Here is a 14095-nt window from a genome sequence, read left to right as displayed (position 1 = left end):
AGTCGGAACCTTAGTTCAGAGATAGTGCCGTGTAGAAACCAAAGGGGTGTGGGTTTAATACAAACTGTCATATCCCTTTCGTTAGCCGGTTTCCATCTTAGACTGCATCATCACTTACCAGTAGGTGAGATTGCAGTCAAGGGCTAACTTGTATCTGAATAAAAAAACCGGCCAAGTGCGAGTCAGGCTCGCGCAATGAGGGTCCCGTACTATAGTCGTATTTTTTCGACATTTTGCACGATAACTCGAAAACTATGATGCATAAAAATAAATAAAAATCTGTTTTAGAATGCACATGTAAAGATCCTTCATATGATACCCCACTCGATATAGTTATCTTACTTATAAATAAAAATATTAATTATTAATTCATGACCATAATTTTTTTCGTGGGATGTAACCACAAATTCACGGTTTTCAGATTTTTCCCCGAATGTCTGCTATAAGACTTACCTACGTGCCAAATTTCATGATTCCCTACCTTAGTACTACTAGTACCCTGTAGGTTTCTTGACAGACAGACAGACAACAAAGTGATCCTATAAGGGTTCCATTTTCCTTTTGATTATATTTACAATATTTTGCAGATTTAGACAATACTGTTTTATTATGTCAAGTATGTAATACTATGACCTTATGACTTGTGAGCAATGTTTAATTTTACTATAAAGTGACCTACTAATTTAGTTCTAGTACAAAGATAATAATTCATATCTAAATATTTACAGGGTGCTTTATTAAACTGCATTTTATTATCCTGTCCATTATGTTGGATTTGTTCCAACAATCTACATCACATTATAGTCTACAATACCTACCTCATATTTTATCGAAATTACATAAGTAGCTAAGAAAGATTAAGAATAGATACAACAAGATTATAATTTATACCTATTTACCCACTAAAATAAAACATCCTGTTTCATTCCACAAGTACTTATTTAGTAGAGCAATGAGTGGTTAATATTCACAACCAGTTTAAATCAGTTTTCATTGAAATATGGGTATCCATAAACGATAGACACTAGTCCATACTGGCTAAATATTTAGAAAATGTTTTGTCGAGTGCCTTACAAATCATAACTCAAAATTAATAAGGTTGTAATATCTATGTATAAGTACCTTTTGTTATGTATGTGCTTAAACACTTGAGCTATTATGGTGATGCTTCTTTATCAACCCATCATTGGCTCACTAAACAGGTCCCATCTCAGAATGAGAAAGGATTTAGCCATAGACCATCACACTGGCCAAGTGTGGATTGGGAGACTGCACACATTACTGAGAACTCCAGGTATGCTGGTGTTTTGACAATATTTTCCTTCACCATTAAATCAGGTGATATGAAATTTATTGCTTTTAATTTTTTAATTTTACACTTGTTTTAATGGTGATACTTACTTTCTTTTAATTATTCACTTTTTCTTGAAAAATCGTAAAATATTCAATGAAAAATCATAAAATGATTCGTGAAATTTTCAAAAGCTCATAATTAAATTTTTGAGATAATGACCCCCATATTTACAATCAGTACTATGAACACAGTGCTTCTGAATGCATACTGTAGGTTCTACCATTCAGATTCAGAAACAAAATGCCACATCCATTTTCAATAATTTTACTGGTAAACTGGGCTAAAACTACACTGTGTTTGGATGCACTGTTAAAAGTGTCACTTTATAGTAATGATTGTGAATTTAGGTGCCAGTATACTACTGTTCTAGGTGTACTATTTTCTAGCATATTTACTGTCTTTTCCTACACACAGATTGTCTTTAATAGACATTTTATATATCAAAATTCGTCATATCGTCATTTATCATTGAACTAGCTTATGCTCACGACTTCGTCCGCGTGGCCTACACAAATTTCAAACCCCTATTTCACTACCTTAGGGGTTGAATTTTCAAAAATCCTTTCATACCGGATGGTTACGTCGTAATAGCTATCTGCATGCCAAATTTCAACCTGATCCGTCCAGTAGTTTGAGCTGTGCGTTGATAGATCAGTCAGTCACCTTTTCATTTTATATATTTAGATTAGCTACCAGCACGTTCAGTTCAGCCGTTTTGAAAGCCTAACAAAAGAAAGTCTGGCATGCTGGAAACGAGGCCTTAAAAGCAAGTATTCAGTTAATATTTTTCTGTTATCAGTTACAAACAGTACAACGATTCGCATGTTAACAGATTTGATAAGGAATTACTTACTTTATAAATATTTCTTAGAGCACAAGAAATTACTACTGAAAAATGGTATACTACTACTTACCTTTTCTATGTGAATTTGTTTTTATATTTATCAAACAACGGGAAAAGATGTATCGAATGTAGAGGTTATTTTAATCAGTCGCCAAGGTTAACAAACTAGCGATAATTATAAAGATAGGTACCTAACTAATTAAACATTACATAAGAATATTCTCTGTTGTTTTTAATAATACCTAAAAGAAATGGCTTTTTACTTACCTACGTAATATGAATAGTCATGAAACTTGTCAATTTATGATCCTAGCTCGAAATAATTTGTAGTGTATAAACTATATTCAAATCAGTATATAATAAATTATTTAAATATTCTACTTTATCACTGCATTTTAGTATAAAGATAAATTTATTAAAAATAAACTATCACCACATCTATCACTGATTGTTTTGTTTTTGTTTTTACCATAGAGATATTACCATGATATTACATAATTTCATAATTTGATTTGACAATGACATTCACAGTCCAAAAACAATAGATGAAAGAATTTTAGTTCAACAACAGTGGCTAGACCACAAAAGACGTGACTCTGCAACTGTGATAATAAATAATAATACTTATTACAAGAAACAATGTTTTATGCAGTACGCACCTTTGTTTCATACGATTTAATATTATGAAACAACTCATTAACACGTTTAATTAATTGTTTTCATGATCATACCAATGCAATGAAAAGTATAACTACTAAAAATATTCATTTCCGAACTAATAGAATTAGAGGAAACCATAGATCCAATAATAATGGAATGGCGGCAAAAATTATAAAACTTTTTTTTAAACACTTGTTGCCAGCCTCTGTTGGTACTACTCTAATAATTATTATTGGTTACAAAAATAAAATGAATGTCGTAAAAAGAGAAAGTCGGTATTCTAAAATATTAGCGAAACCTAAAAATGATTTAGTTCGAAAGGATAATGCGTTAGGTAAGATAAATCTTAATATAACACGCTACTAACACTAACTACATTAGTTAACTATTTATGCGTTAGGTACAAAATAAACTTCGAAAAAAAACCTTTATTTTGTAGGCATAGGAAGTGCGATGGCTATCCCTGGTACCTGGACGCGTAAAATGAGTAAAGACCCCGAGCCCCGATATCAGTTTAATGTGCAAAACCTTGCCACGACTAAAAAGTCGACGATGGGTCCACCGTCCGGGCCTCCCCCGAGCTTCCAACGAAAGTAAGTTTAATTATATGAAGATATACTTAGATATTTACGTAACTTCGCAACTACCAGATATACTTAAAAGGTTACAAGCGTCAAGCATCAGAACATTTTAACTTACCAAGTTTCAACTAAATGTGTTAACTAAGAACTCTTGTTGTTGTTCAGTCCTCGTTCGACCTACTTATTGGATTTTAGTCCGTGTTTTACTTCAGTTGAGCTAATGCAAGCTTTTTAATGTCAGAAAAGTCTATACACACGACACCTCTCTATATTTTCAGATAGTGAAAAAAATAGCATAATAATGCTTAAACACATAAAATGCAACATAATAATGATTGGAAAATTTAAATGCATTATCAATCGTTAATTCATACTTAAGGCAGTGGTCCGACCGCGGACGCGACGATGAAAGAGAAACGAGTAGAACTAGAAACTTAAGCTATTAAGAATACTTAAACGAGTTGGCGATCAGCGGGAAGCGAGTGTGTAGTTTCGATAGTTTTGTCGCCGGGCTATAAGTGAGTTAGCAAGTGCGACGAGCGATTACTCGCGCCTTTCGCCCGCGGTCGCTCAGTCCTGTGCAAACCTGCGCGCGTTACACGTGTTCAAGCAAGTGAGAATCGCTGAACGAATATCGCTGAGCGAGTTTATTTTTGAAAGCTAGTCGCTCAGCGACAAAATTAGTAAAGCGAGTCGTCGCCGGCAGTGTGAACAGTCACAGAGCAACTTTGATATATGCATCTCTTTCGTTTACACGGAATGTACATTTATTGTCCGTTTCTTGAGAGAAAAAAATCGGCGGCGCGGTCGGACCACTGCCTAATAGTTAAGTATAATTGGATAAGACTTGTCTTATCTAAATGTAGCTACCATGTTTATTTGATGCTAATTTGATGACAGGTAGCGTTATTGATGTCACTGAAAGGTACATTAATGACGAACAGTCAAGTGGTAACGCGATAACCCTGGAAGGCGTAAGTAGGTACTTACGCGTCCTAACTTAGGCCACGACTTCATCATCACTTTACATTAGGCGTGATTGTGGTCAAGCGTGTGTCTATAATGAATTAAAAAAGCATCTGCTCAGCTGTTGCAATAACTACGTCGTGTTTCTCATTGCTAGGTGTCATTAACTCTTGGGTATTTTTTCGTCATTATATTTCGTATTACGACTCTACCTACTTAGAGTACGAGGTTTCGATTCTAAGGTTATGTTAGTGATAATAACCAGGCCGAAAGCTTAGCAAAGTTTTCACCGAATCATGAAAGTTACGACTAGGGCAATTTCAAAGCTTCAAAATGGGTCACTTATCCAGTTAAGAACAGGGGTCAATTGGCTAGGTATATCTACCCAGCGCAATCGACAGATAAGCGCTGTTGCTACCATGCCACGTAAGCCCCTGATTTGACCTCCCATAGACTAGCCACTACATCAACTCAGCGTTCATCTACTTCCTTAAACTAATTTCTGTACAGATTATTTCATAATTCGACATCTTCAAAACCTGAATCCTCATCGAGCGGACCAGCACATCCTCGTGTATTAGCCAGTGATTCTGCACCTGCTGACAGTTTGGATTTCAAAACCCCAAAAAACAGACCTACTGCCCTTAGATATATAAGCAGTAGCAGTAGAGGTATATGACAAGAAATATATATTAATCATCACCAGTATCATCACCACTACCAGTATCATCAATATCACCAGGAACGCGCCACCACACACGGTCCTCTGCCGTCCTCATCCATCCACATACCACCTCCTTTACTTTCCACCTTTTCAAGATCGTCGGTTCAGCGTGGTCCAGCAGGCTGGAAGTTGTCTCACGCTTACCAGTAAGTGGTCTCCAGAACGCCATCAGTATCACAGTATCTATCATGTTATAAATAAAAGCCGATGTGTATGGTAGCTTATGGGGTGACCCATAAAACTAAAAGCTAAAAGACCCCCGAGTAGAGCGACTGGTGAATTGGGATAGTTTTTTTCTTGGAAAAATCTATGACTGTTTGACAGACCTCTGAATATAATCTTGTGCAAAAATATTGCCTTGTAGGTATACCTAAGTCCCGCAAATTGCTATAGCGCTGGAACCATGTATCATTAACATCGAAATGACGTCATTTTGACGCAGCCGAAATAAAAATATACCATCAGCCAGAAACTTCAGTCTAGTGCTGACGTCACTAAAATGGCGGCCACGCGCATTAGCAATTTGCGGGACTTATAATGGTGTAAACAGCCAAAAATATTCAGACCATACCTAACCCAATAAATATCTTAATCTGTGTGTACTGACGCCAGGTTATCACTTATCACGTCATTAAATGCATTGTGTTGGTACCTTCTTGATCCCCAATGCAGTTTACTCATAAGTACGTATAGGTACTCTTGCAATCGAAATTTTATGTCTAGATTCATTCTTAGGTAATATATCTATTGGTGCCCGATTTGTCATTACTGCAGTAAATTCCCGTCCTTTTTTCCTCATCTGTTACCTCGACCTTGTTTGAATTGAAATACATCTAAGTATACCTATCAACTCTATAATAAAATACATGTATGTAATTAACTTGTACCAGTAATATTCATATTCCACAGCTAGGGGACTTTTTGGAACTATAAAATCATACCTACTCCGACATGGTCAGTTGTTATCTACTGATCAGTCGTCGGACATGAAAAATTGTATTAATGTCTTGTCCCTACTCCCCACTGATCAGTACTTGCTAGTAGAGATCAGTGCATGCCCCAGAAATTGCTCTATGCGTCAGGACTCAGGTGCCCAGCTGGCGTTTATTTATCCCAATATAGCCTAGAATCTCGAGAGGTAAGAGCGCATCTTAGGTAACATAATATGGCCATAATCCCTTGGACGATGTAATGCAATATGTTGTGTTTTAAATAAATATTATCCAGTTCTTAATTTAAAAGTAGCGCCAGTGGTAGAAAAGATGAAGGGTAATAGGCTGGCACGGTATGGGCATATAATGCGGAGGGAAGAAAGCCAATTCACTAGAAGAATGTTAAATATGCATGTGGAAGGATAAAGAGGAGGGGACGACCAAAAAAAGGTGGATGGATTGCGTGAAAGAGGATATGCGTGTAAAAGGGGTCATGTTGACGGATGGCACTTGGCAGAAGTGAGTGGAAGAAGAAGACATGTTATGCCGACCCCACGTAGCGACTAGCGTGGGATAAGGTATAAGGAAGAAAAAGAAGAACATTTTCCAGTTCCTGATTCTGCTTTTATGAAATTAATTTCAGGTGGTTATAGTGATACAAGATCAGCTAGATCTATGAGCACATCCGTCGCACAGGCTAGTGTAATATTAGGTAAGATAACAAAAATATTGCATTATCAAGGTCAAATGATTCTGATAAAATATTTCCGCATAATTTTTTGCACTCAAATCAAATATTATCTAGTACCTATATATTCTATTTATCTTAAGTAATAATACGTTTATATCCTGTTTATTATCTTATCTTGGGTATACTTTAGCGATCATTCGGGTGGTGTGAAATGTAACAGTGCCGTAATTTTTCGTGTTAAAAAACGTGATAAGTAACTACCTACCTAGTGACTCGAATTCTATGGAGAGGAGAAAACATGTTTGCCCGTCCATTAGTAAATTTTAAGAATAGGTAACCGTAACGCTCATGTCACGTTAGATAAATTAAAAAGTTATACCTAAGTACCGAATACTAGGTAGGTAATCAGGCTCCAGTAACGTCAGAGTTATCAGCCAATTCAAGTTACGTAGATTATCAAGCAAGTCGGTTACAGGTTAAATGATTGAACCTTACGGCTTACCTAGTAAATCCTCAACTAAGCGGCTGGTGCCGAATATTAACATCTGATATCCAATCCCAATCCAATCCATCAGCCTGTTTGCGTCCAATGCTGGACATAGGCCTTTCCAAGAACGCGCCACCAAACACGGTCCTCCGCCTTCCTCATCCAACCGCTCCCCACCACCTTAATCGGGAATAGCAGGGCTGCCGGGAACTGGGGGCCTTTGTCTGTTGGCGCTGCTCATTAGAAGTAGTGCCCATACTGACCACGCTGGGCAGGCGGGTTGGTCAGCGCAGGGCTGTAGGCTATTTCGCACCAGTGACGCTGCTGCCCGTCTCTGGTCTGTATTATTTAAAGCCAAGCCATATGGAATGGTTATCCCGCCATTATTCGGTCGTCATATCCTCGTCCGCTGATTCGCAGGGGGCACCACGTGCAGGTGAGGTTGACATTTGGGGTGCTAAGATGTTAGCGCACCCCCTTACCCTCCTTCATCTGATAGTAATCGTTATATTCAAACTTTTGAAGCTATCCCTTAAACACTTTGAATCTCTAGAAAATTTTGCAGACAATGATTTATTATTCTCTAAGAGCTAGGCTCTTAATAATATTATTATTATGATTAAGAGCTAGCATGCACCATGGTGCGGCGAGTTGCGGTGCGTTTTAAAATCGGTAAATTTAAATTTCAATGTATGAAAATCCGGTGCGGAAATAATTCCGCAGTGCGCGCGCTTCTATGTAGTTCTAGAGTTCACAGATTTTGCGGAAAAAAACGTAATGGAAATTTACCGTGGTGCGCGCTAGCTCTTAATCAAAGATACTGGCAAAGATGATAAGTAACTAATCAAGACACTTTGTTTCCAGCGATATGCGAAGGTCGAGGAATGGCTCGTGGGGAAATAGGCATGGCAGCAATAGATCTTCGCCATCCTCACCTCGTCTTGTGCCAGTTCAGCGATACATTGCTGTACACGCATACGCTCACCAAGATCAACTACTTTAATCCTGTGGAGGTGTATCATTAAAGTTATATTTGCACGTTTTCCAATCTCATTTCGTAATCTAAATATATAAAAGGTGACTGACTGACTGAATGATTGACTGGTATATCAACGCATAGCTCAAACTACTGGACGGATCGGGCTGAAATTTGGCACTTAGATAGCTATTATAACGTAGGCATCCGCTAAGAAAGGATTTTTGAAAATTCATCCCCTAAGGGGGTCAAATAGTGGTTTGACATGTGGACGAAGTCGCGAGCATAAGCTAGTTCTCAGATAAGCGATTTTATTTTATACCAAGTATTTGATCATGGTTATTTGATCACGAAATCTTCACCAGGTCCAAAAGTCTTGTGACCTACTTTTTTTTTTTTTTTTTTTTTTATATATACTTAGGAGTGATTGATTTATTGGGGACGATGATTTCGTAATACCTACTTAGTTTTGGCAAAGGCATCATCATCATCATCAACCGACAGCCGTCCACTGCTGGACATAGGTCTCTTGTAGCGACTTCCACACGCCACGGTCTTGCGCCGCCTGAATCCAGCGGCTCCCTGCGACTCGTCTGATGTCGTCCGTCCACCTAGTGGGGGGTCTTCCAACACTGCGTCTTTCGGTGCGAGGTCGCCATTCCAGCACCTTGGGACCCCAACGTCTATCGGTTGTACGAACTATGTGCCCTGCCCATTGCCACTTCAGCTTCGCAACCCGTTGAGCTATGTCGGTTACTCTAGTTCGCCTACGGATCTCCTCATTTCTGATTTAATCACGTAGAGAAACTCCAAGCATAGCTCTCTCCATCGCCCGCTGAGTGACTCTGAGCTTTCTTATGAGACCCATAATTAGCGACCTTCTGTCGGATCCATATGTTATCACTGGCAAGTGGCAACACGCACTATTCGAAGACTTTGGTCTTCAAGCACTGAGGAATTTTGACAAGAAGACATATCGAAGCTTCCTGAACGCTGCCCAACCGAGTTGGATTCGGCAAAAGAATACCAAAGTTTAACTCTTGATTAGTGCTTCTCTATGATACAGAATGTTTTGGATTTAGAGATTTTATGATTATTGAGTGGTGTTTGATCTGATTCTTCCAGATAATAGTCCCGCACACTTTTTACGAAGGTGTAAAACCAAGTCAGCTTTATAAACTGATCAAGGATCAATATCCATTTGTCAATGTAACAGCTGTGCAAAGGCGGCATTTCAATGATGCAGCTGGCCGCCAGAACATACAAACCCTCTGTGCTCCTCAATATAGCGCGGTGTATCTTCAAGTCCTGCATAAGTATGGAGTCATATATATACCTACCATTAGTATTACCAAGTCAATATTTATTGAGATTAATGAACAAACTGATAACTTGGAAATCAGTTCTTCTTTTTCTTGTTCATCTTCTAAATGTATAAAAGGAAAAAGGTGATATCTATACAAGCACAGCTGAAAGTAGTGGACGGATTGGGTTGAAAAATAGTTATTATGACGTAGGCATCCGCTAAGAAGGTATTTTTGAAAATTCAACCCCTAAGGGAGTAAAATAGGTTTGTAATTGTAATGCGCGAGTATAAGCTGCTTAATATACTTAATGTATATTATCTCAATTTTGACTGGGTTGCGGGTTGGAATTTCAGTTACGTTATCTCAGCGTTATGACATCATCATGATCAACCCATTACTGAGCACAGGTCTCCTCTCAGAGTGAGAAGGGTTTAGACCATAGTCTGCCACGCTGCCCCGGGTTTGCTCGCGATGTTTTCGTTCACCGTTAAAGCAAGAGTTAAGTATTTAATTGTTTTAAAAACGCATATAACTCCGAAAAGTTAGGGGTGCGTGGCCGAGATCGGACCCCCGACCTCCCGAAAAGAAGGCTATCACCGCTTACTCAGGCTATTTCTATTATCGCGTTATTACATGCGAAAACTAAAAAAAAAACTAATAATTTCAGATTCTACGCACTCACAGCTGCAGCAGCAGTTCTTAAATACGTAGAATATATTCAGTGCATAGTTTTTGCTAGAGAATCATTGAAAATAGAGTATCACTCATCTGAAAACACTATGATTATTGGTAAAGTATTATTTTGTCTTCGTAAAATACAAGTAGATTAATTATTTTAACAGCAAGTTTAACTCGTATTTCTATTTGTAGATGTAGGTACAGCAACTCAACTCGAACTAGTTAATCCATTAGTACCATCGGCTGGACCTACTTGTTGTCTCTTAGGAGTTTTAGGTCCAACATACACTGTCGGTGGTATTAGAGCTCTTAGAGCTGCTATACTCCAACCATCATGCAATAAGGAATTTATTGAAGCTAGACTTGACTCAGTTCAAGAGTTAATTGAAAGTGAAACAGGACTAATGGCAGACTTACAGGTAGGTACTAACGTCTAAAAAATAAAATTTTGTCAAATTGATTCATCTAAGTATTTTATTATTTATAACATTAAAATTTTTGGAGTTCAGGATGTGATTAGAAAGTTATCGGAAATAGACAAAATTCTATTTCTATGCATCGAAACACCCAATCAAAATATGGACAAATACGGTGAAGCTCAATTAAATCAAACGCTTCTCCTAAAAACTACGATGGAAATGGTTCCAAAATTACTGGACGCAATGAAATCGGTCGAAAGTGGAAAGTTAAGAAAAATTAAGATGGTAATAATTTCATTCTCTACAATCATAGCTGATTCTAACTAAAACATAATAAGTACCTACCTACGTTTTCAAAATAGGATTTCGAAAATCGACATTATGAGCAAATAGCTGAAAGAATTCGTAACGTTATACAAGATGAAGCTCATTTAGAGAAAGGAGCAATGGGAAGTCACCAGCGTTGCTTTGCAGTGAAACCAGAAATAAATGGTCTTCTAGATGTTGCTCGAAGAACTTATTCCGAACTTATAGACGACATACAAAAAATCGTAGAACAACTAAGTGAGTCGTACGATCTACCTATTCGCCTGCACCAGAATGTTATGAAAGGATTCCATATTGTTCTACCAGTTGGTCCAAAGAACCGAAGGCATTTCAACGTTGAAGATTTACCTCCAATTTTCATCCAGGTACTCATTTATATTTGTCAATAATTATTGTCTGTATCTATTTAATGATTTGTTAATAAATATCTACTAATTCTGGGTTTTTAATTAATATTGCAGGTGGTTTTTAATGGTGCAAGTGTAACGATGACTACTGAAGAGCTAGTTGTTCTAGACCACCAAGCAAAGGAATCGTTAAATGAAATACAGAAGATGAGCAATATGTATCGCAATATTTTTGACATCTTTGTTATTTTCTGTTTTTCGTCAAATTTATTCCTACATCTGTTTTCTTCCAGCGTAATTTCCACCTTACTAAAAGAACTTCGTCCTTTTATGGCTAGTCTCTATAAACTTTGTGAAGATGTTGCGGAATTAGATATATTGCTAGCAATGGCAAAAGTAAGAGTAATTTGCGCTTTAAACTTTCTTAAATTTTCAATTATTTCGTTAAACAGGCACTAAGTCTTATGCGTTTGTTTGGACAGGCCAGTACAGTTGGTTCATACGTAAGACCTGAATTCGACAATTATTTAGAAGTTAGAAACAGCGTGCATCCTCTTTTAGACTATAACACTCAGGTCACGCCTGTCCCAAATGATATCGTAAGTATTCATGAAATTGTTCCACAGAAACACTTAAAAGATAAGACTTGACCAAATGTTTTCTTTCAGTTAGCTACCCCTGAGCACAATTTCACAATAATAACTGGACCAAATATGGGAGGCAAGAGCATTTATATAAAACAAATTGCTATTATGCAAATAATGGCACAAGTAAGTACCTCTACTCGTATAATATTTAATTGGATTAAACGAGTTATACTTAATCCAAATTCCAATCTCTAAATTCAGCTAGGTTGCTTCCTACCTGCAACGAACGCTGTACTCAGGCTATGTGATCGCTTATTTTCAAGAATTGGATTCAACGACAGTGTGGAGTTCAATGCTTCTACTTACGTTATTGAGGTTAATGATAATGTTCAAGTTAATTCCGTTATAAATTGTAAAGAAAAATCTGAGTTTAATAGCGTTTGTTTATTTAAAGATGAAAGAAACCCAACATATATTAAAGGGACTGACTTCAACTAGCTTGGTTATTATCGACGAATTGTGCAGGTCAGTGATACAATCGTGAATATAGAAGCATAGAATGTCTATTCTTTCATAAATATTTTCTTTACTTTGTACAGGGGAACTAGTGTGGAAGAAGGAACTAGTATGGCTTGGGCGATTTGTGAGCAACTTATATCGAGTGAAGCCTTTACATTTTTTACAACACACTTTTTGTACCTTACCAGACTTCAAGACTTGTATTATAACGTCATCAAGTAAAACCAATTTTTATACAAATTACTTAAGTAAAGATTTGTTTGTATCTACAGCACAGTTTCTAAAGTTGATTTCAAATTATTTTAGCCGACACACAGCTGTTACTGAAGAATCAGTAAATTCGGGTTCAGAGAGAAGGTTAGTTTACCAGCATAAAATTGAATTGGGAATAACAACAATTGCCCATTATGGTTTAGCTTTGGCTGCCAAAACCAATTTACCAGAAGATACTGTTAACTTGGCAAAAGAACTTGCTGAAGTGATTAATAGAAACAGACAGGTAGATATAATTTAAATTATTTAAACATTGATTGCCTTTAAACTTTAACCTTGTAATAAGTCCCTTTAAAAATAATTAACGCCATTTTCAGCCACAAGTTCTAAGATCACCAAATAAAACTGAAGAAGAACTGTTATATGAACTAAATGCAAAAATCAGAAACGAAATCCGAAAAAACGATAACAATTCAGTGAAAATGATTTTGCAACAATTTAAAAATGATAATCCTCAACTCGTCGAAAAAATGCGAGCAGAAAGAAGCACGATAAGTTACATATCTGATACTAATACCAATAGTATATCAGACAATATCAATAAATCCGAGGAAACAAATAATTTGCGACAAAGTCAAGTTAGGAATAATAAGAAAGTATTTAAACCTCCTCTGAAAATCAGTTCCACTTCAACAACCGGATATACAAATTCAGATTTAGAATTAAATAATCAAAACCTGTATGCTACAGTAAAATCATCGACTGATATGCTGAGCACAATAATTGTTGAATCTAATAAAGCCGATAACTCAGCATTTAATCCTGTGCATAGAAGTTTTAAAAAAAATATGGCAATACAAGATAATAAATCTGAATTAAACAATAGACCAATTGGAAGTTCTAAATTAATAACAACAGAAGTCCTTATAAGTAACAATGATGATAACTCAATGACTAAACTGAATGGAACTGATGATTCAATTGAAACCACCCCAGTATCGGATAAAGAAGATATAGATATGGAGGATGTGATGCAAGTCTGCGATGTAGAAATGAATAGCGAAAGCAATACATCTGTCGATTCTGATATAGCGTTGGCACCAACACAACTTGTAGAAGAACAGTCACTTTCCTTTATGGACACAGATCATAGTCCAACTTTATCCGATCAAAAGTTGATAAAAGAGACTGTGAATGAAATTAACGAAGAGTTTAACCATAATAATATGACATTTGACGAATCTATTGAAACTCTTATACTTACACCACCATTAGAATTTAGATAAAAATGCAAGTTTTAAAGATAATTGTAGATCGCTGCGATTGTCGCAACGATATCTACGATTATTAATTGTTGATTACTACGACTGTACCTAAACCTAAGATAATAATCTACAATAGTTTCGTCATGTTTAATAATTTTATTGTACGTCACCGTTAGCTTAAATTACTGAATTACTGTTGTAAGATTGATAATGATAAT

At 36.7% G+C, this 14095-nt stretch overlaps 2 protein-coding genes across 10 annotated transcripts in view; one reads left to right on the top strand and one right to left on the bottom strand.

The window, feature by feature from the left end:
• Positions 1-2643, bottom strand: part of aay (phosphoserine phosphatase) — a 17219-nt gene extending 14576 nt beyond the window's left edge. The window contains exon 1 of the mRNA XM_069503584.1: positions 2466-2643. The gene's annotated coding sequence lies outside the window, so the exon portion shown is untranslated. The remainder of the gene's footprint in view (positions 1-2465) is intronic.
• Positions 1088-14095, top strand: LOC117988793 (mutS protein homolog 4-like). 9 transcript variants are annotated; one of them, XM_034975994.2, is made up of 19 exons: positions 1088-1294; positions 3298-3451; positions 4916-5076; positions 6705-6773; positions 8104-8252; positions 9341-9531; positions 10190-10311; positions 10393-10619; positions 10710-10904; positions 10982-11311; positions 11408-11511; positions 11587-11689; positions 11776-11892; positions 11962-12063; positions 12142-12255; positions 12335-12405; positions 12480-12617; positions 12706-12898; positions 12990-14095. In XM_034975994.2, exons 1-19 carry the CDS (start codon positions 1159-1161, stop codon positions 13896-13898), a joined length of 3585 nt encoding a protein of 1194 aa, XP_034831885.2. In that variant the 5' UTR covers positions 1088-1158; the 3' UTR covers positions 13899-14095. The 9 variants fall into 9 exon arrangements, with proteins under 9 accessions (XP_034831885.2, XP_069359645.1, XP_069359647.1 ...); XM_069503552.1 differs by lacking the exon at positions 1088-1294 and adding an exon at positions 3072-3192; XM_069503544.1 differs by having other exon boundaries at positions 11408-11689.

The sequence above is a fragment of the Maniola hyperantus genome, chromosome 15 (genome assembly GCF_902806685.2).
Source record: "Maniola hyperantus chromosome 15, iAphHyp1.2, whole genome shotgun sequence".
Taxonomy (NCBI): Eukaryota; Metazoa; Arthropoda; class Insecta; order Lepidoptera; family Nymphalidae; genus Maniola; species Maniola hyperantus.
This window is presented reverse-complemented; position numbering and strand designations above follow the sequence as displayed.